The 23,903-nt window shown below is 34.8% G+C and overlaps 1 protein-coding gene across 3 annotated transcripts in view; it reads right to left on the bottom strand.

Annotated features, from left to right (window-relative positions):
• Adgrb3 (adhesion G protein-coupled receptor B3) overlaps positions 1-23,903 on the bottom strand; it is a 676,641-nt gene that overhangs the window by 309,990 nt on the left and 342,748 nt on the right. For all 3 annotated transcript variants that reach the window (XM_076915135.1, XM_034521545.2, XM_076915134.1), the window contains exons 13-14: positions 9,682-9,831; positions 8,732-8,807 (exon numbers count right to left, since the gene is read on the bottom strand). In XM_076915135.1, the coding sequence (XP_076771250.1) occupies positions 8,732-8,807; positions 9,682-9,831 (226 nt within the window). The remainder of the gene's footprint in view (positions 1-8,731; positions 8,808-9,681; positions 9,832-23,903) is intronic.

Below are 23,903 nucleotides of genomic sequence, written 5' to 3'. Positions count from 1 at the left end.
TGGGGAACCTAAAGAGGAAAGGAACTCCATAGGAAGACCAACAAAGTCAAAATACTAGAGCCTTGGGGGATCTCAGAGACTGAGCCATCAGCCAAAGAACATACAAGGGCTGGACCAAGACCCCTGGCATATATATCTCAGATGTGCAGATCAATCTTCATGTGGGTCTCCCAACAACTGGACTGGGGGTATCTCCCAAACTGTTGTCTGTCTCTGGAATCTCTACCCCTAACTAGGTTACCATGTTTGTCTCAGTGGGAGAGGATGTTCACTAATCCTACAGAGACTTGATGGGCCAAGGTAGAGGAATACAGAGGTAGAATGGGGTAGGGTGGGGTGGGGTGGGGTGGGATGGGGTGGGGAAGCTACCTTCACAGAGAAAAAGGGGAGGTGGGATAGGACTGCGTGAGGGTGTACCAGGAGTGGGTACGTAATCAGGATGTAAAAATGAATAACTAAATTAATTAATGGGGAAAATCAGATTTTTCTCTATTTATGGTAACTTTTCTTTCTGCAATGCTATTTTATGCAGAATTTCACCACAAACGAATGCTAGAGTGATTTTTAGCAGAGGGACTAGAAGTATACTGTGTACAAAATACTATTTTAACCTATTTCTCCTACATTTAGTACTTCAAACAATGAAATTTTAAATATTTGTAAATGCCCAAGGAGGCATTCAGTGTGTTAGAAAATTGGGTGAGAAGAAAACAAAAGCAACAAAAACATAGCATTAGCATATTATATTTTCCCACAGGGGGAAGTGAGTGTAAACACAGAGAGATGGTAAATTATTTGTCACTAGGGATATATTTGCATCTTTTTCATTCTATGTAAGTAATTGAACTAGTGATCAATGGGGTGATGATCAGTGACAAAGAAAGCAAAGATGAACCCCCAGCCCTGTACAAAGCATTAGCTTAGTCAGGCTCCACAGTCACTCAGGTGATGGTCTGCTGTAAAAGTACCGTAGAGAAGGGTATCTGTGTTACAGCTTTGATGCAGTCTGGGTATTATAGTATATTTGGAATTTATTTGAAAAAAATTGTGTGCATCCAATTATGTTAATAGGTATACTTGTCTCATTTATATGGCTATTCCCTTGCTCTATACATCACACAGGAACATGCATTGAGGTTTATTATAGCATCCAGCAGACAAGCATGCTTCCTTCCATAGGATTACAATTACATGCTTCCTTCCATAGGATTCTAAACTCAAGGAGGGTAAGGATGATTACTGCCATTTACATCCTCATTACATCTTGTATGTTTCCATGATCAAAACAGGTTTGAATATTTTGTGGAACATCCAACCACCCCCCCCCAAAAAACCCAAACATTTTACTAAGTTTATTTAAAATGTAATGCCAATATCATAGGAAAATGGCTAATAAAGAAAAAAATATGCAGACATACATTGTGCAGTGGCTCCCTTTATTTTATTTTTTATATAAAATGTATATATTGCACAAAGTTCACTTTAATTTATTCCATCAATTTATTATAATTTGCATAAGTGAATAGCTGGCTCCTGATATGCCACGTCAGGCTTTGTGATCTCCTAATGCTTCCTGGCTGGCTGCACAGTGGTATACATTGCTAAGAAAGCAAATCTTACAGCCAAGTGGATTTCATGACTAAAGTAATAAAGTTCTTCTCTGTCCTTGAGATTTGCACTGGTATTCATCAAAAGGTGAGTCAACTTATTCTTAAAGACAGGATGAAAGGTGATTAAAATGCAACACGGATGTATATAAGAAACTTTTTCAATATGATTTGCATATTTTAATAGAAAACATTAAAAAAAAACAATAAGCCAAAGAAAGAAGTCTTAGCTATAGTAATGCCAGATCAGGTAGCTATATGGTTGAAAACTATCACAAGAGGAAGGAGACCATCCAATAAAGACAAACAACTCAATGCACAGGTTAGATATGGCAATCATAAATGCATGTGCTCCTCAGAGTAGAAGACACGGATACACAAGGCAAATATTAAAAGAATTATAAGGAGAAGTAGAGAATAATCAAAACTCTCACACTCCATTTGAATAATGGGCAGAAAAAGATGAAAGAGGAACAAGAATATATGAATAGCATGTAGACCAACTGTTCCTAACAGACATAGATAGCCCACCCAAGGCAACTTCAGAAGAGCACAGATTTTCTAAGTGTTCATTGAGAATTCTCCATAATAAACTACCTGTGAGGGACTGTTACTGGTCATAATACAATGGAAAATATGATTGAAATCATATCAATAGCTGAAACTGTAAAACAAGACATTTCTCAAGTATGTAAAAAGTTAATGCATATTCAAACAACTAGCAGGTTAAGGATGAATCACAAGAGATAGTAGAAAATTATTTAAGGTAAATAAAAATAATACACAAGCCACACTTATGAGATGCAGTGAGAACAGTATGAAGAGTTAATTTTAGAATGATAAACATAAGAGAAGAAAAATCTCAAATAAAAAATCCACAACTTTATAACTCAAGGAAATAAAAACCCAAATAAATGTTAGAATAGGATTGGATACATATTAGTACATAATGTACTATATATGATATACACATATATAGGAAAAATATAACTGAAAAGATAAAAATCAACAAAACTAATAGATATATTCTATAATATCAATACAACTAAAAGCACTTAATTGTATATATTTTTAAAAGGAATGGTGTCTAAGTAAAAAAAAGCATAAATCAGAGAGGAACTATTTCATCTGACCACAGAATAAATGATGTCCAAAATTTCTATGATAAATTAATTCCATGCCAATAAATAATGTATCCTGGATCAAACAGGTTAATATTTAGATGTGTATAGTCTTCAAAGACTAAATCATGGAGCAATCAAAATTTGCAAAGACCTATGCTTATAGGTTTATGTACTATAATTACATATATATATATATATATATATATATATATATATATATATATATACACAGATATGTTACAGATATAGTATTTTAAAATATGGGTCTAGTAAGGATATTGGATTAGAAATAATAATTCTTAAGCCATATCAACTACAAAATTTCAAAACCACATGTTTGCACTGTAGAAACTTTAAAAAAGCAAAACAACAGAAAAAACAAAAACCTAACACCAATTCTTAAACTCTTTTATAAAACTGAAGGAGACACAGAGAGTAGTGCTTCAATATTTCAATAAAGAAATCCCAGAGAGCAGTAAGATGACAGGTGGAGATGGTTAATAGTTATGTGGAAAAATTTTGCTATGTTTTTTACCACAAAAGTTTTAATGTAGTGTTATTTTAAAAAAGGTGGAGGGGACAGTAAAATAGACAACACACACAAAGGAAAGCACAGAATAATATGAAAAAGTACATAAGTGCTGATTGACAGTTACTGAAATTCCTGAAGTCAGTTTTTATTTTTAGAATTATCATTCATGTAGGTTCAAAGATGACAGCTTTACAAATTTGTTTAAATAAGGCTTCCCACTTTAGATGAATCAAAACACAATAGGAGATTTGCCATAGTCTGGTAACCAAAAGACTTCATCAGGATGCTATGTATGTGTTTGCTTTTAGGGAAAAGCTGGAAAAAGCTGAGGAGGAGGGCAACCCTATTGGAAGACCAGTACTTTCAACTAACTTGGACCCCCGAGATCTCTCAGGCACTGAGCCACCAACCAAGCAGCATGCATTAGCTGATCTGAGCCCCTCGATATGTAGACAGTAGAGGACTGCTTGGTCTGGCCTCAGGGAGAGAAGATGCACCGAATTCTCAAGAGACTTGAGGCTCCAGGGAGAGGGGTGGTCTAGTGAGGTGGGGGTGGAGAGTGGGGACATACTCTTGGAGAGAGGAGAGGAGGGATGGGATGAGAAACAGTCAGAGGACAGACCAGGAGGGGGATAACAACTGGACTGTAAAAGCAAAAAAATTAAAGAATTTTAAAGAAATAATGACAGATAGTTCATCAGTTAAGATCACTGAATGCTCTACCAGAAGACCAGGGTTCAATGTAAATTCACACAAGGTGACTCACAACCATCTATAACCCTAGTCCCAGGGTATCTAAAGTTTCCTTTTACCTTCCACAAGTACTATGTACACACATGGTACACAGCTATCCATGCAGGCAGAACACCCATACACACACATCAGAAAAGGTACATGATTCTTGATATATAAACTAAGTCAAAATTAGATGAGAGCTTTCTTGTTTCATAGTTACAAATTGGAAATTCAAGTTTGGAAGCTGCAGTCTTGGTGGAGTGGGTGATAGACTTGATTTCAAGTTTGCTTTTCTAACACGTGAATTTAGAGTCTCAAAAATGATAATGGTTGAGGAAGCAAATTCCATCTTAAAAAGCTTGGCTAAATGAAACCTAGACTTTTATGCATAAGGTAATGCTACATTATTTTATACCATTAGTCATGTGAATTTGGTACCAAGGATAGTTTTAATATCAAATGTCTCCATGATGGGCACAAAGAAAGCTTAAGAATCTCATAAAATGAAAACATTCCTTTGTGCACAGAGGATGAAGCGGGGTGGTTCATAGTTTAGTACTTGAGACTATGGAACATTCATTCTCGAGGAAGCTAACTCTTCAGGATCGTTTCCCAATGCCTGCGGGGTAAAATTTTTCCTCTTTGTTTTCCTTTTATTTCTACTAATATTTAAATAATTTCTTTTCTCATTTACTAATATTTAAATAATTTCTTTCCCCATTTGTGTTGAATTCCTTTTTTCAAAGATAGGTGTCCATGAGTTGTGAAAACACTGTAGCTCTTTGCTTTTTTTTTTTTTTAATACCACAATGGAATTTAATAAAATAGTATCAATAAACTTTAGTGAAATGGAATTTAATAAAATTTCAGTTGGACTCCTTTTGCTGTCTTGCACGTTTATATCAACATTAAAATACATAAAACACATAATTTCATTTCCCTACACCTTACCACTCTTCGTACACTCAGAAGTAAGGTGGGTTCCTTACAAAACCTGGAACCTGATCAGTTAAATGATTGTTTGCAATTGTCCATAGAATCTGTGGCTTCATATATGCTTGGATATACTATTCTTTTTTCTTAAACATGTTTTTCTCAAGATAATTCTTTTAGAAGTGGAATTACTACATCAAGGAAAATACAGTTCTCAATTTCTTGGCATTGCCAAATTGGCCTCTAAAAATATAACAGCATGACAGGAACTTTCCACAGCAGTTTCTGAGATAGGCAGTCTGTAGACTTAGGAATTGCTGGTTATGGACTAGCAACTATGTACAGCTCTGTCAGCTTCCTCAATTGTCTCCGTGGTCTAGGCTAGCTGACTTAACTTTCTAGGCTCTCTCCTTGTCTGAAAGAAGGAAAACAAACAAACAAACAAACAAACAAACCAACCTAGGCCTTGGTTGTATCAGGCCAGATTGTCAACACCAGGGCTATCCAAGACTGCCCATATGTAGTCCTCTCCTTCTGGAATGTCAAAGAAGAAGACATATGCTTTATTTTTTCTCTTTGATTCATAGCCCAGAGTGGGTTCAAGATCTGAATATTCCTGCCCTTGAATTTTGAATGATAGAATTACACCAGCCCACCACTACTCTTAGGTGGGTTGTCTAACTTTCAGCTGTAAGAAATTGTTTTAAAAAGGATGAAAGTGGGGTGCAGAGAACAGCACCTGTGTAATTTAGACTCAAGTAGAGCATACTTCTTTTACTTGAAGGAAAAATTCAAATTCTCTTAAATTTATCTTTTAATTTTGTAAAAAAGTATTCGTTGTGCATGTGTGTGTGTTTGTGTGTGTGTGTTCATACATGTCATAGCATCCATTAGAAGTCAGGCATCAGTCTTCTGATACCATCATGGTGGTCTTGAGGTTCAAACTCAGGTCATCAGGATGGCTAGTAGGCTGAGCTATCTCACCGGGTATGAAATTTTTCAATTTTAAAGGGGAAAGGTAGTCAAGGAACAAAATAAAAATCAAGGATTGAAGAATGGTGGAATGCATATTGGGGCAAGAAGAGAAAAACTACCTAAGCAGTAGTAACTACTTAGAAGTAGTTTCAACTTTCTGCAGATTTAAAAAGTAACATGCAAATTTAACCTATGGTCTTAGGTGAAGAAAACTTCCTTAATGTTTCTTTGAAACACTATGTCTTCTCATCTTTCACAGTTCCTGGTTCTGTTTGAAGGTAATTGTACCAAAATACAAAATCCTGAGACTTTATCACATTATCTAACATTTCTAACACATCTAACATTAAAAGAATTTTTCAAAGGTGAAAAAATAGCACTGTGGGTGCTTAGGAGATATGAAATATATTGCTACATTTCAGATATTAAATAACCGAAGCAAAGCCAAAAACCACAAACAAAAATACCTAAACACAGTTTTCCATTCAAAGAACTTCAGCAGGCATTTTATCCTGAGCTTTCTACTAACTTTATTTCTGGATAATGAACGACACATAAGTGTCTCCTACAGTCACTTACTGAATAACTACATATACTATTTACCATCTAGACAATCTAATTTGACCTAATTATACATCTTTATGTGTAATAGGAGATGCCTCAATACTGTTTATATATGTAATGCTTCAACAGAATAATCGGCATATTGACCATTTTAAAAATCAAGACTTTGTGGAGAAAATATTCCAATTCCTTTCTTCCAGTTATTTTAAAATCTGCAATATTTATCATTATGTACATTCTATCATATGTGCAGCAAAACACAGTAACTGTTTCTCTATCTGCCTGTGACTCTGTACTTGTCACATACATCTTACCCAAGGTTACTAACATCTTTGGCCTCCAGAAAACACAGTCACCTTCTACACTAAAGGACAATGTTTGAAGTCAAAACATTTAAGATTAATTTCCTTATTTTACATGTAACAACGCAGTAACTTGCTCCAGGGTGTATCTAAATTCATTTGTATCACAAGTGGGTTATGAGGAAGCTGGCCTTCCAGATAATTCTCTGTTCAGTTTCTTTAATAACTAATCATGAACCCATTACTCTCTATTTATCCATCAGAAGGAACAAGTATCTTTGCCACAAATTTAAAAAGTTGAAAGATTTTCTTGTTTTCTTTTCTTTCTTTTCATTTTCTTCCTTCTTTCCTACTTGCTTGCAAAAATGTCATAATCCTAGAGAAATTTCCATTTTTCTAAACTACATGAATTTCTTAAACTTGGAACAATGAGTCTCCCACAGTAAATGTGAGAATATTTAATTATATTATACAGACCAGGATCAACCATGCAGCTCTGTTGGCCTTTCTCAAAAAAAAATCATGTAAAGCACTCTATGGTTTTAGGTTGAATATTTATTTTGTATTCTAGGTAGACCTCAGCAGTAAAGAAAATAAATATCACCCATGAAGAGGTTGTATTTAAAGTTGAGCTGAAGGCAGTTGAAGTAAATTACTGAGTAATTAGGGAAGTTCTGGAAGCTTTTAAGACGTTCAAGAAAAATTAAACAAGTCACCTGGTAGTGTCTAGACAAGAATTCTTCAATGATAAATGTGACAAAATGAACTCTCTTGGAAATAAGAATTTTCATTTTACCTGGGCACTTTTTAATCTCAAGAAACCTCTCTTCTTTTGTCCTTTACTGGTATGAATATATTTTATCTGTATTTCATATGGAGCCAGTGGAAAGGCTTAGAATAAACATACTAGTTTCAAAATACTGTAATCTATCGAAATTGAGCAAGTCTCAGCTCCATCCAAGGAAGGGCTTCTTCGGTTGGGAGACACCACACATCAATAGTGGCTTATCTCTCATATTTATAGCGAGCAGAGAGAATGTCTGCAAAGCATCATGACTAGTGTCTTCTATCTTGTTAGGAGGCCTTTTTCTGCTGGGTTAAACTCTGCTTGTTTTTATTTATTAGACCATTTGTTATGCCTCTGATAAAACTGTACACATCATTCACATGCTCTCCTCCCTAATAACATAAGGCTTTATTTATGAGGCTATGCTGGAAGAGATCAGAGCAAGTATGGTTGTGTTAACCAAAATAAAACTTGGTATCAGTCCTCCAGAATGAAGTGCTGTCAGGAAGTAAGTCATTCTGAGTAATAAGATCACTATGCAAATAGATGCAAATGATATTCCCCATGTACTTTAATAAAGCGGGTGAGACAATAGAACACAGGGATGAATGTTGGTGGAATTATTAATTGAAGTCTTTTTTTTTAGTATCTGAGAGGAAAGAAATAGATGAATTTCTCTCCAAAATAGTCTCTAATTGAAGAGTACCTTTTCTTAATGTAACTGTAATTGAAAATTTATTTTGAAGCAAACTGAGATCTTATGCAAATAAAGTACAGAAGCATGTTTTTCCAGCTACCATGATATTTTAATTTCTTAAAATGCCAGTGAAAAGTATTATTAAATACAAGGAAAACAGAGAAGACAGATGAATTTTACAATGACCCATTCTATTAGAGGGTGTTTTTTTTTTTTTTTTCCTTTCTAATTTTCAGGCAAGTCGTGATTAGCAACAAAAGAATAGTAGAGCTTTAATTGGACACCAAAATTGTCTTTTGTAGTTGTTTTGAAATACATAATATGCTAATAACCTATTCATTAAATTGCTCTATTCTATTTTATTTAAAAAGCCCTTTATATTGCCAAAGCTAGTTTGACTATTTCGTAGAATGAACTATAATCACATTTAAAAGAACTTACCAAGATTACAACAGCTTATTTCTTTGTAGCTTACCTCAAAGTAGGCAAAATTAGGTCTAAGTTTTTGTATAGGACCGCTCCAAGAACAAAAACAGATGATTCATCTAATTCTAGAAAGAATAAAGTGAAAAGCTATTAGTAAAACCACATAAAATACAACCATACAAAACCTTAATCCATTAATCACCAGGTTATTCCAATACTTTCCTACTTAAAGCCAGGTAGCAGAAATTAAGTTGTTTTTAACCATACCTAGGGTAAGTTAGCCATACCACCTTGCTCAGGTAGTTTTAGACAATAGTGTTTGTGATGGTGTTACACAAGGATCAGTCTTTCCCTTCACCAAGCTGAGATTAGAAACCACCTCATGTCCATTTAAAGGAATTAAATTCCCAATGATGTAGAGGGGAAAGAACCATGTATCTTCAGTAGCTTTATGGTAAGGATCACTAAAGTGAGAATTAAGACCACAATGCCCATTTTGAAGCTACTATTAGAAGGTACTTATTAACATTAGTAGAATTTAGGTTTTTTTTTTTTTTTTCTTACGTGTGATACATCAAAATAAAATCTGGAAACAAACATTCACCTTAAGGTGAGATAAACAGGCAAAAAAAAAAAAACAAAAAAAAGGTGAGACATAAACAAGAAAAATGACTTTGAATTGAAATGACAGTCACATTTCAGCATCTGAAGTTAAAGTGTAAGGCCATGCACTTTATTTAGGAATGAATATGTTAAAGGAGAATTATGAGCATACCATGCTCAGGCCAATAGCATATGGTTCTATTTTCACTCACTTTAATAAATCCTTTCCTTCAGTATCTGTTTATTTAGAGACCAGGGACGTGTTATCTACATTTACAAAATTAGATTATAAACATGTTTGTAAAGTTTTCAATCTTACGAATTCTACTTTATGGTTTACTAAGTGACCTTGACAGAAGCTTTTGGTTCACAACTTGTCTTATTTCTCATTATTACCTTTTGATGACACAGGAGTGAAAATACTTTTTGGAATCACAACGCGATCTTCTGAATTCCTTGCCCAATCTACCATTCCTTTGCGGCCTTTCATTGGGAAGTTGATGTCGGTTAGAACAGATGCGGCAGGAAGCTTCTGAATGCTAGCCACTATTTGAAAAAGGAAGAATCCTGTCAGAGAATCTTGCTTTAAATGTCACTGAAATAAGATTCTCAAATAAAAGCTGCATAGAGTAAAAATTCAATTTTAAGGTAAATTTACATTTAGTAGAGCATTAAAACATACATATTTATTAGATTGCATTGTTCTTTAAGGCTGGAATTCTTTCATTCACCACTAGGTTTCTTTAGTTTTGATAAGGGTTCATATAATGATGGTCAACGGTGATGTGAGTGTCCTGAAAGCACCAACAAAAATAGCCAGCCACACTGCTTGATTAAGTCCCCTCTCCACTACAACTGTTAGAAGCCTTTACTGCACTTTATGTTTTCTTTACATAATTGTCAGAATAACTCTGTTATGATTTTTATATGGGTCCTGGGAAGATATGGACAATAAAGGAATCATATTTTTGAGAGAATTGTCAGAATCCAAATAACATACCACAATACCAGTAATGATACCATCAACACAAAGGCAACTTTATACACAGAAATATCAGATACATCAATAGCAATGTAATCTTAAGAATTTTGCCCTAAAATTACAAGAAATATAATAAATAAATAAATGAATAAATGAATAAATAGCTTATATATTCATATTGGCAACTATGTTTTTACTACTAGAAAGATATATTTATTTAGTTTTATTTTATGTGTATGAGTGTTTTGCCTACATGTATGTCTGAGTGGCATGTGTGTGCAGTGCCTGTGGAGGTCCAGAGAGGGTACTTGGGTCCCCAAAGACTGGAGTTATGGATAGTTACCATAACTATCCATATGTTTTTTGGTAATTGAACCAATGCCCCGTGAAAAAGCAACAGCAGGCAGCGGAGACTCTGAGCTATCTCCAACCCCCTAGAAATACACAGTTTATTCTATACTGAAGGAAACATAAATGATTTGTTTTTGAGAGATTTGTATATTTACAAAATAGTATGTAAATTTATATTACAGGTACCTGTATTTATAATAATGTATTAAATAAGGGTTAAGATGGTAAATGTTTAAGCACTTATAAATTGTATCTATTATAAAATTAAGAAATATAATTTGTAAATTTTTCATAGGCTATGCACATCCTACAGTAATACTTCAAGTAGAAAGATAAGGGGAAACTTAAAAATCTATCACAATTGAAAGGCCAAAGTAAAAACCATTAAGCTTTTTGTAAGTGGATTTTCCTCTAAAGGAACTTGTAATTTAAAACAAGAGAGGATGAAATTAAGATTTTAACAATATTAGTTGTATAAATATATTACTGCACCCCTGGCTTGGTTTCAAATTAAATTGGTTATGTATTATGGCAGTGCACCAGTGAAATTATACTTTATGAAAGCTCTTTGTGGCTATTATACACATCCATTATCAGCACAGGATGGAATTTCATTTGGACCGCAATTTGACATATTAAAGCCTAAAAAGGATCAGCTAACTAAATGTTGAAGGAAAAAAAGGTACTGGATAAGACATAAATTGGTTACGGATGTTAAATGTCATTTTTTTTTAATAACGACTGTAATTATTTTAGTTTCTTTAAAAAAATTTTTTTACAGCCAGTATGCTTTTCCTTTCCATAAATAACCCCATTCAAATGTGCTCAAGGACACAGAACTGGCTGTGCCTTGAAAAACAGTCAACATGCTTGTAAACATACATTCTTAAATCTTGAGTTACAATGTGAAAAATTACATTTAATGTCTTTGACCCAAACTTCAATTGCCTTGAAATTTAGATATCATATATTTTACTAGTCTGCTGTAAAAGCTGACTAGAAGAGAAGAATGTTGCCTTTCCCACATTGTTTTCTGTTACTAAAGAAAAGTAAACATGAAATAGCCCTGAAGTCTAATTATGTGTTTATTTCCATAAACATTGACAGGAAACCAAAAATAAACACAAAATAAGTGTTAGTGGAGGATATTTGTATCAACCAGAGGTCATATTATCCTGGGTAAATGTTAGCTTAATAGCATATTCATGAATATATAATTTCATTTTGTGATACTGGCATTCACTTTGCCCCACAAAACTCAGCCTTTCATTAGGAATACGTTATTGGTTAACTTGTGAGTATATAGAATAGATTGTTAGTGCTTAAACTATGACTAGACAGAAGATATTGTATTTGTTAATACAGTGTAGAACAAAGGGATATAAAAAGAAGTCAAAGCTACTAATTGGTACCCAAGTCTAAGTTCCATAGTCTTCAGCATAAAGAATACAGAAAACAAATTACTTAAACTTAGGAGTCATTACTTATACTTAGAAATCTAGTTTACACACATTTGTGTGTATGTGTGTGTTTATGTGAGTTGCTCATTTTTGTCTAAATGTACCCCATCTTTTAATGTATGTATGCAACCAAAGTGAACTAATTGTTATATGCAATAAATCACAATGCTTAACTAGTTCTCAAAGCAATGTTTTTCTTAAAATACAATGAGATTTTCAATAAAACCATTATACAAGATGACATTTCAATAGAGTGATGGGGTTTAATTTTTCGCTTCTGAATTATCAATGTGTTTGATATTAATGTGTTCTGAATACCAAAGTATTTTAAATACAAATTTACCCAAAAACTACTGACGTGTGTGTTTAAGGGTGACATATTAGTTCCTTATGAGTTCTCAATGGTTATTGAGAAACATACTATGCCATAGCAAAATTAATTCAGAAGTGTATTTTTTTTTCCTCTTTTTAAGCTCTTGTATATGGCATCTGGATTAATCCAGTTCCCAACCCCTTCCCTTCTTTATTGAGTTAACTGTTCCAATCTCTTATATAAATTGGGAACTAGTTAGTCTTTGAGGAAATGAAACAAGCTAATAAGCAGGTAAGGTCGAACAAATGAATTCCATAAAATACAACTTAGTAAATATGTGAATTTTGCTGGTAAAGACAAAATCAAAGCATACATGTATGGTATATACTGCATCTCTACGGAAATTGGTTAATTAAATGCAGCCATAGAAGCACATATGTGGGACAGTGGCCAGTGAGAAGCAGCTGGGTGCTTGGTCGAGAACGAGCTTGGAACCCTGGAACCTTTATCAGATGGCAGGAGTTCAGCTCTGCTCCCGGGGCCCTGGTTCTTTTCATTTGGCTTCAACCTTCCACAAGCACTCCCACAGAGAGGTCTAAGGCCAACAGTCAGGAGGAACAGGCCTCAGGCCCTAGAGAGATTTCATACTAATGAGATGTCTGAAGGCCAGAGGGTGGAGTTAATTAAAGCATACTTCCTCAGCCTCTCCCCCTCTCTCCTTCCCTATTTAACTCAGGACTGCTCTGGGTTTTACTGGGGGGTGCATCCAGATCCATCTTCATCCACCATGACATTAAAGCCTGTAAAAACCCATGGACTTTCTTGTGTTTGGGGCCACGCTGTGAGGAGCCGAGGAGAGGCCTTTTAGTGAGCCACAGCCTAACTTCCAACTGGAGGAACCCTCAATGATCTCCAGCCACATTACCTACAGCCCGGTGTGAGGAACCCTGCATTCTCCAGCCACAACTACCTACACACATAGAAAGTAAAAACGCTTCCCTTAAAAAATAGCCTCCTACAGATTATGGCTCTTAGATGAAAGATGACAGGATATTGTGTCGTACAGGGACATCTTCAGAGATCTAAGAATTACTCTGAATCGAGTGTAAACCTAGATTTGATTTCTTATGCAGTAAAATGAGTGACTCATCATGGTAAACACTGGAGTGAAGCCACCAGACTGGATTTATCATCATGCCTGTTATTTGCCAAGCTCTAAAATGATCATGGTCCAGTGTATATATGCTTTTTCCCCATTTATAACATTTTTATAGGATTACACTTATTCTTCCCAGATTTAATATAGGCTTACAACATATCTTAATCATATCCACCTCCACTCCCTTCTTCAAAGTCTTTCCAGCACCCATCAACACACACATCTCGCCCCACCCCCACCAACCCGTATTCACTTTTTCATTATCCTTCTTTTTAAGGATTTTGTCTAGCAGAAATTCAAGGGAATTTTTGTAGATGAGTCTAAAGCATGAAGTCTGAGATTATTTATTTATTTCTCACTTCATGTTCTTTTTCCTTAATCAAATCTCCTCAGGGAGATCACAAAATTTTTACCTATACCATTGTGGAAGTGAAGGAGAATGCAGACTGTGTCATTCATCATTATAGTGAGTTTGTTCCACATACAAACTGGATATAGTAAATTTGATATATCATCTGCATTAATGACAGAGCTGGAGGGCATGAGGAAAGAAAAACCTTGAGACCAAAGGCATATGGATGAAAACAGCAAATATGAGCAAAGTAGCCAAACTAAGGCTAAGAAAGAATATAGCCATGTATAAGCCTGTTGTATCTATACTTGGAAGCCATTTTTGTTCCAGACTCATGTTCTGGGTCTTTCTTTGTTTATAGTTTGTGCAAGTATCAGGAGAATTGCCTATCCACCTCAAAAATCTCAGTTTGAAAAGAGTTTTCAATGTCTGGGGATGTAGTTGTTTTCATAGCATATAAAAAGTCTTGGGTCTAATTACTGACGTATTAACTGGACATGGTGGCATTTCCTTATAAATTTAGCATTAAGTAGGTAGACACACTAAGATCTGAAACTCAAAATCATCCTGAACTACTATATATACCAAGTCAGTGACAAACTGGGCACTATGAGATGCTGTTTCAACGAAAACAATGCAAAGCACAAGAATAATAGCAACGGACACAAAAATAAAAAAATATATATATAATAAATATAAAGAGAAATTCCTCATGCATTCAACAAGCCATGTGGCTGAGTTAATAATGATGGCCTTGTCTGTGGCTTACTATCATCTTCTGTGCACAGGCCTAACACTATAGTTACCTTGCTGGGCTATGAGAGAACTACATGAGTATCCATCAATAGTAGCCTAGCCAGAACTACCCCCAGAACACAGGTGCTTCTAAGGAAGTGTTGGCTATTACTCTTGGAGGTGATTTTCATGTAATTTTTTTTCAAGAAAGCTACTCCAGGTGTGCCATGCATCATAATAAAGTATTTAACGTTTACTACAACATTATCTTTGGTTTTCTTTGAGTCACCCCAGGAAAGAGATTACTTCTTGAGTGCTTTATGTTAAGTGCATTCATTTACCCAGAGGCAGGAACAGAACTGCATTAGGCAGAGCTCAAAGTGCAGTGCTGAAATGTAGCATCCAGTGAAGCAAGCAGGAGTCCTGTGTACTCCGTCTTGTGTATTTGACCAGTAACTTTTCTTTCTTTGTTTTCTTTTTCTTCTATTCTTTCTCCATCTCCTTCTTCTTTCTGACTGACTCTACCAGAAAGAGTTTTTGAATGCTTTTCTTTTTTATTGTTTTTTTTTTTTTGGGGGGGGGGTATAGATGATCATTCAGAACATCTTCAAAACATACTGCTTCACTAAAGAGAATAAAAGCATCATGGAAGACAAACTCAGAGCAGCTAAGACCACAGGCAGCAAAGAGCCCTTCAGAAGCATCACTTTTAAGCATCATCCCAAGTGCTCAGTGCAGTGAGGCATATTCTGGACCACTCAGTGTAAATGATCAGAAGAAACACCTAGGTAAGGGAGGCTTGCAGCCACAAATTTGAATTTCATGTCATTTTTTGTGTTCCTTCAAAAGAAATGATTGGTTAGAATCCATAGTAAAAAACTGTCCAGTTGTAAAGATGGAATTACTTGTGGAAAATATCACTCAAGATTTTTAGGTGGTCATCTGCATAGCTTATCTAAGATTGGGGGCTGGGGAATATAACATCATGTCTATTGTTTGTTTCAGTGTATTCCTAGAAAGTAGCCCCACGGAGTGGCACTTCTGAAATTTGAGAGGACTTAGCCGTGAAAACCCTTGTAGTTTAGATTTATATAGCAATGCTGAATCCTCAGTAAAACACTGAGAATGTCTAAGAAGAAAGGAAAGATAGCTCTTTTTCTGGCCTTATTAGACAATTGTTAGGAGCCTGACCCTTTCTATTCACTGTAATTCATCCAACAAGTATTTTGTCAAATATCTCTTCTGTGCAAGACACTGTTTTTAACATGACACTTAGCCAGAAACCTTAGAAGTGATATCTCATTTACTATAAAAGTCCTCTCAGGAGGCATTATTATTGTGGATACCTTCATTGCTATTATCAGGCCTTTGATTCCAAACAAGAAGAAACACATTCTGTTTGAGCTACTTCTCCAAGGTTGTAAGTAGTCTCGTGGGGATTCAAATCTCAGGTTGTGTACTCAGATTTGTGCTGCCTGGTGCAGTTTGATTTTATCTAGCAAATGAACAACACATGTAATCCGTTTCATTGTTCTGCTTTTCACCGAGAACCAAAGACAGAGTCAGGAATTCAGTCAGAGGCAATGAAGTGCTCATACAACCATCAAATCAAAACTAGATGTCCTTGAAGGACAATAGTTTTAAAAATACCATATGTACTTTCCTTTGCATGCATAGTGTTTATGTTCTAACACCTCCATGAAAAAAAATCCTTTCTTAAAATTCTGCCACAGTAGTCTGTAGGAAACATTCAGATATTTCCATAGATAGAATTTTAATTGTTTACACCACCAGCACTCCACTTTGGTACCCCGCCATCATGGGTTCTTTCCCAAAGGTAGGGATTAGAATGTTGAGGGTCATAGAGAAAGGAAGAGATGGTTGGGGTGTGATGCTTATCTGCATTTTCCCTCTAAACAGCAGCAGTGGGCAGGGCATGCTTAGGACCAGTGAGTCTCATCCTTTTCAGGACCACCAACTCCATTATGTTGTTTAAGATGCCCAAGTCCTAGTGGTACAATATACACATTTAAGACGAGAAACCTCCTTGCTCTAGTCTTCAATTTCTCTTGTTAGGAAAAAAGAAAAAGGACCTGGTGTCAGTTAAATGCAAACAAACTAGATGGGGCCTTAAAACTAAGTAACAAGGTGGGACTTTTACTAGTTCCTTCTTCAGCTTTTAAGTCCTAAAGATTGTGTGATTCAACCTGTATGATTAACTATTTTTCGTACATTTTTTTTCCTGTATCAAAGCTTCACATTCTATTTTTCATTTTCCATTATCCATTTCAAGTGAGGAATCTGATAGTAGAATGCATTTTTGTTTTTGTTTTTGTTTGTTTTGTTTTGTTTAGGCATAGGTGCTTTTGGGGGAACCCATTCAGCTTCTTAGCACATAATTTTCATTTCTTCAGCATTGAGATTGCTAACACATAAGGGTCTGTCCAAGCCATTCATGTGAGCCTTGTACAATAGAAATGTCTTCACTAGAAATAGGTGAATTATCGCCTGCAACAAATATGTTGCCGTTGCCTTTGCTTCTTTTCACATCATTTTTTTGAACAATTGGAAAAATCAAGGATAATTCTTTCTGGGATATAAAAATTAAATAATATTAAAATGTCAATGTCTGTAAATAAGGTTTTGTTGTTGCAATGGCAGAATTGAGTAGCTGTAACAGAGTTGGTGATCCTAAAATATTTACTAACTAAGCATTTAGAGGAAATGGCTTAACCACACTAATCTATACAAATTTTAGGGACACTCTGTTTTGGAACTTTTTTTTTTTAAACAAGTAGAATGAAGAATCATTTTAGTATGATTACTTACTGCACTTTGTATTGCAAATCCTTTCTGACTATGGTATTTTTTTCCATTTTACACATAACAGTGGAGAAGATGCCTACTGATTATACCAATTTCCTTTCCATCTCAAAAAGGAGATGTCTATGTTCTTTTAGAAAAGACATTTACAGATATTCATTTTAATGCAGATAGTTCAGAATTTTAATCCTATCTAATACAAAATAAGATAAATATGAGATGAAAAGTTATTTTTGCATGTGTACGTAAGTAGTAAAAACTAATTTAGAACATACTTTAGGTTAAAATCTAATTCCAACCAGTGAAATCTCTGTAGGAAGGAGATTCAATTATGATTAACCAAATATAAAACAATAAGGGACTTGAAAAAATGCAGCATTAATATTTTTATATGCTCTTTTACAAATTCGAAGATAAATGTTGCCTAAACCCCATCAGAAAACAAGGGCAGAACCTCTGAGGAGTTAGAACTCAGGAATACCAGGCTCCCCAGTGATTCAAACACTTCCTGAAGAGCAGTAACCATGTGGAGTACATTATCTTGATAGGAGTAAAGATATCATTACAGACTTAAACATTAATTTGTGAATACATACATCCAATAAATCTACTTTAAAATCCAGAGTATTCCAAGTGGTTCGCTACCACTGAAATTTAGGGACTAAACAGGAAACAGAAAGTATTTGTCCTTAAAATGCTAAAATCTACCACCAAGGGAAAATGACAGTTCAAAGTATTCCAGATTGTGAATACTGTCACCATGAAGTAAATGGCAGATAAGGTGGACAGTAGGAAGTAGATCAAGAAAAAACACTCTGAACAGGACTGTCTAAGGTGGGTTTCATAGATAGGTCCTACTTAAGGAGGAGGAGGAAGAGGAGGAAGAGGATGGGGAGGAGGAGGAGGGGGAGGAGGAGGAGGGGGGAAGAGGAGGAAGGGGAGGAAGGAGTGAGGAGGAATGGTCCTTGCCAATGTCGATCCAGGGACTAGTAAAGGCCAATAATGTTCAACGGCATCAGAATACATAATGAAGAGAAAAAAAAAAAAAAGACAGGACATTCTGAGTAGAGAAATGGTAAGACATGAGAACACTTATACTATGTTAATACTAATAGTGACACCATATTCAGAAGGTAGAGTATTTATGTAGGATATAAGGCTGAATATGATCTTGTAAGTTAAAAAGCCTGGTCTAGAAATTGGTTATATTTAGAATAGAGAAACATAAATTGGATGCTTTAAGTTAGAACTAAAGGTTGACTTATAGACATGGATAAGTTTTCCAGGATGGAGACTGTTGGGAATCCAACAGCATGGAGAAATCACTTATTCAGCAAATACTAACTGAGCTCCAATTCTATGCAAAGCCCAGTTATTGGTTCTGGGGATGTATCTATGAGAAAGAGCGAATTTACTGACCTTGTAACACTGGCATGCAATGTGCAGAGAAACCATGTGAGCATTATGGGAAATTATTTATAATCTAAAGGTATTGTTTTCATACAATAAAAACTTAACTGTAGTCTATGGTCAAATTGTCTAGAATGTCCCTGGTTTCCCCCTGTCTCTGAAGCTAAGGAAGGCAGAGCCTCACTAACACATGGATAGGAGAAAAATTTTTGTAGGTTTCAAAAGCTCCAAAATTCTTCCAACTATAGAAGAGACCTTAAGAATCAGGGACATTAAGACGTTTATAAATTCTGCAGATGATGGGGCTATTTGATACATATATAAAACAAACAATAACATTTGGCAGACAAAGGTTTAGATATCATCAAGTCAGAAAATACTATCTTCTAAAAATAATTCACGGGAGTCGCAATTTGATTCAGGACATATAAATGCACAGACAAGAAGATTCTTTCCTTCAGACACCAATTGCCATTGGAATCCTTATGGGAGTTTACTGTCATTACACTCCAGAAGGCAATTGTGCCATCTAAAACACACAGCACATTGTTTTGATTTTTATAATGTCTGCCTAGAAGCATAACATTATTTTTTTCCATTCTAAAGTGTGTACCAAGTATAATATTTAGATTTTTAAAAAATACAGAGAGCAGAAAATTTTAGTAGCAATTTTAAACTTTTCTAGGAAAAGAGACTACAGTCAGAGGGACTGGAATATTGTCACTCTAGTTACATACCAGTCAGTAGGAAAACCCATAATTGTTCCTCTTTGTGCATTACAAAATAAAGGCCCTATTACTTTGCAGATATCAAATATATTTAACATAGAGTCATGGCAGTAATCCCTCAGGGAAGTTATTTTATTTTATTTTATTTTACTTTATTCTGAGAGTAGCATCAGAGATCTTTAGTGATAAAGTGACTTGTGTTAGTCACTGAATGAGATTAGCCAAGTGTCATGATTGAAAGCCAGCACAATTTATATTATTACTATATATTTTTATTGGACATGGTCTTGTTAGGTAGATGAGGATGACATTGAAGGCCCTATCATCTTGGCTCAAAGTCTGAAGTTCTGAGATTATAGGAGTGTACTTTTATACCGTGCCAGCATTTTTGGAAACTTCAGAATAGCACCTCTGCTCCCCTCCGAACTTGGTAGGACAGAAGACTGTTGGTTTCTAATCTGAGTCTGTTTTTCTGTTTGCAAATTTAGATCAAAGCCTCACACTGAGTGAAGGGTATTTTGGTGAAGAGGATTAAGTCAGCACAGGTTTCTTGGTATAGCCAAATAAAGCAAGAAAGCATTTTGAAAGTCGGAGATACATGAAAATAGGAAAAATAAAAAGACATAAACTGTTATGAGGGACTCGTTGCCTCTGTTCTTTACATGGTTATTATTACAGAGTCAGACTACTATTGTCATAGAGATGAGCAATTATTTCCATAGAAACAGCTGAAACAGGATTAGCTTTCATAGTGGCACATACGGTAGCATCCTTTCAGTTGAAGAACAAAACTGCAAGGAAGGATACAATATGCCACTTTAAATAATTCTAAATCCTTTCTTTATCAGATAAACCAGGAGAGACCAGAACAGTTTAAAAATTTAAGTCTTGCTTCCAGAAGGCTTTAGACTGTATCTTTCCGTTTATACTCACAAGTGTGAATCTACCAGATTTTAAAGGAATTAATCGTAAACCAAAGGAAAGTACCATGGAAAAGCCTATGGTTTTGATAACTTTTAGAGAGAAGTTCTCCACTGAAATAAAAAGCCATCCCATGTCCCCGATGGCCCTTTAACTCACTCCCCTGTCAGAAGGTTTCCCTGGCTGCAGGCCCTGGAAGATCTCCTTAACTGAAGAACAAAGCTACTCACTCTTGCATAGTACCTCTTTGTAGCTCTCAAATGCTAAAAGTTCCTCAGTAGCTTCATTGTGGACACTGCAGACAATCAAACTGAAGACTTTTATGGCTAGGTGTGTGTGTCAATGTATAAGAAAATCAAGAATTCTCCTTTGGTCTATGAAAAAATTTAATCTTGAGGTTATTATTACCTATTAAAAGATAACTACCCAGAACACTTAAATATGAACTTTACCATCTCTGTTTCATGAATCCCCTCCTAAAGGTTAACGGATTTTTTTTCCTCATAGGCAGGCATACATGCCTTTGCTAGACATGAAAGTTTCTAGTTTATTTTTTCATTGTTTCCTCAAAGGCCTTGGAAATTTTAATGCATTCTCTAATGCTAATATTATAAACTGGGGTTTGTGTGTCCTTGTGTTCTAGAGATCAAGATGTTTACCTCAGTGTAGATAAGTGTATAACAAAATATCCAATGGTGAACATACAAAAAAATCTAAATTTTATTGAGATGTATAGATTTTGAATCTGGTTAATTTTAGTGTGATGATTGCTTTTAATACAAGGTTGTTTTTTTTAACAATAATGCTTATACAATAAAACAAAGAATAAATAAATACAAAAATAAAGACTATGTGGTGGAGACAGAAAGTTGTTCCTATAGCAACCCATTCTCTGTGGAATGGCAGCCATAGGAGTCAAGACTGAATGAGGAGCAGTTTCATAACAGTTCCATGTCTAAGATGTGTTATAAAACATTTATAATAGGAAAGTTCATATCCATACTAAAGGTATGGATAATTAGGCAAAAAAAACAGTTTAAAATTTTTAATGAAATAAATATTTATGAAGACTACTACTACAAAAGAACGCAAGTGGTCAGGAATAACTTAACAATGATGTTCAAAAACCAGAAATATGCATAAGGGTCATATTTTTAAAAGAAGATAACTTGTCTGAAATTCTTAATATAATATAATTCTTAATATACTAGAAGTAGGTTACAGGGTGATTGGCTTTAACTTTAAATTACTGAGATGCAAAGGAAAACTTCACTTATTCTGAAGGCAAATCACTGACATAAGACAAACCATGTGAGTGCCCTTCACACACCTACAATGAGGCAGTCAAAACAAACAGCATCATAAACACCTGGACTCAATGAATTTGGGAACTCTTACAGAGTATGACCTGGACTTTTGTTAGGATAGTGTAAGAAATGAGGAGGAAATTAATAGAAATGTTTTCTATTCATTGTAATCAATGAGAAAAACTTTTCAGAAAATAGAGCTTTTAAATGCTAGTCTCTCTAGCTGATGCTTTGTAATTGACATTAAAATGTGTACTCAAATGACACGAGCCTGAGGTACCTCAAAAGAAGACATTCCAAAACTTTCTATCATTTTTTAGTGGCAAGGCACATGAGGAAATAATAGTAAAAAAAAATTTTAAATACTAATTTAGGAATGACTGCATAAGATACTCACAGCAGATCAGTAATTCAGATTAGATGTTGGAATATCAGGATCATGTAAAAAAGTTAGGAGACTTAGTTGTTTAAAGCAACCTGAATGCTTATTCAAGTGCTTTAAATACTTTCAGTAACAAAAATATTATTGAATAATAAGTTGATAAATAACTGTGTTCTTGAACATAAGTACATAAAACAGATTATATAAGCATAGATGTTTATGCAACTACTTTTCATGCCAATTTACTTATAAGATATGAGAGGCCTATGGATATTGCAGCATGATAATTTGATTAATGTTTTCTATATTAAGGTCTAGATTTCTAACTGTGACAATAGCCCTGTGGGAGATAGCATTTTGAAACTGGAAAGATAAAATACTTTCAAAAATGTCTTTTAATTATACATTAAACTTTCACAAGCTCTTAATTTTTAAATATTTTTAAATAGAAAGTGTTATAAAATACAAAGTATAGGACTGTTAACCAACTCCAAATTGGGAAAGGTTGATTTTTAAGAGTTTTTCTGTTATTGACAATCCATGACATAAATATAAGAAGATACACCAACATTTCAGATCAAATATAGCTTATTTAAGTTCAATATCATTGGAAAACTTGTTTATTTCATTGTTTAACTAGCAGTTGAATGTGAGGCACAGTTTTATAAAATTATTTTAATGATGATATTCAGTCTGGCTCTTGTCTCAGGATTCAGAGGATAGTTTGGAGGTAGTATGATGTGGCTTCCATGATAAAACTGATCAGTCTCCCTGAGAACAGAAATGAAGTTAGAATAGACTGTAGGAGTAAGGACTCCTGTGTAAATGAAGAAACACAGCTTCCATCTGCCTATAGGTTGTGGTCTGTGGTCTGTCTCTGTTCCTGTCTTTTGTGTGCATCTGATCTACTGTACTTAATGTCTGTTTGGTGTGCCTGTTTCTAACAAAGTATTTTTTTTTTTAATTGAACAATGAAGAACACATGGTATAAGAAACAAACAAAGAATTCCTCACAGAAAATTATAACAGCATCTTACAAGAAAAGAAGCGACTTTTCTGACCACTGACCCAGAACTACACTCAACACTCCACACATGGCTTTTTATACTTACAAGATTATTTATGCTTTTGAGTTTGCTTTGACATGTTAGCTTTTAGGAAATGGTTAACACAATACACACACACACACATGCATGTATACACACATATGCACACATGCACACACATACACACGTTTTGAAATCGTAACTTTGGAGACACTTAAATAGTTACCTAATGTATGTAAACTGTTCTAGAGCAGCTACAAAGAAATGTCCTTGAACCTTATTTTGTTTCTTGTTTATCTTAGACACGCTTGAATACTCAGGCTCATGAAATCTTCCTGCATCAGCATCCACAGTAGCTGAAATGCATCATCATACCAAACTAAGAATATTTTTTTTTTTTTTGTTCATCTAATTGTTAGTAAAATCTGCCAGACCAACTGTCAACTTCATACCATCTCCAGTGTCATCTACCCCAACCCTCTGGATCTTCTGAATGTTCTCAGCTGTACCCTCTCACATCTCATATTGCCTATCATCTTCTATTTTGTAGTCATAATAAATCCACTAAAAGACAGATCCGATTATGCTTTTTTCTGCTCAAATCTGTACTTTTTTTTTTTTTTTTTTTTTTTTTTTTTGCTTATTTTTA

The sequence above is a fragment of the Arvicanthis niloticus genome, chromosome 17 (genome assembly GCF_011762505.2).
Source record: "Arvicanthis niloticus isolate mArvNil1 chromosome 17, mArvNil1.pat.X, whole genome shotgun sequence".
NCBI classification, from domain to species: domain Eukaryota; kingdom Metazoa; phylum Chordata; class Mammalia; order Rodentia; family Muridae; genus Arvicanthis; species Arvicanthis niloticus.
Note: the sequence above shows the minus strand (reverse complement) of the source record. Positions and strands in the feature narration are given on the sequence as shown.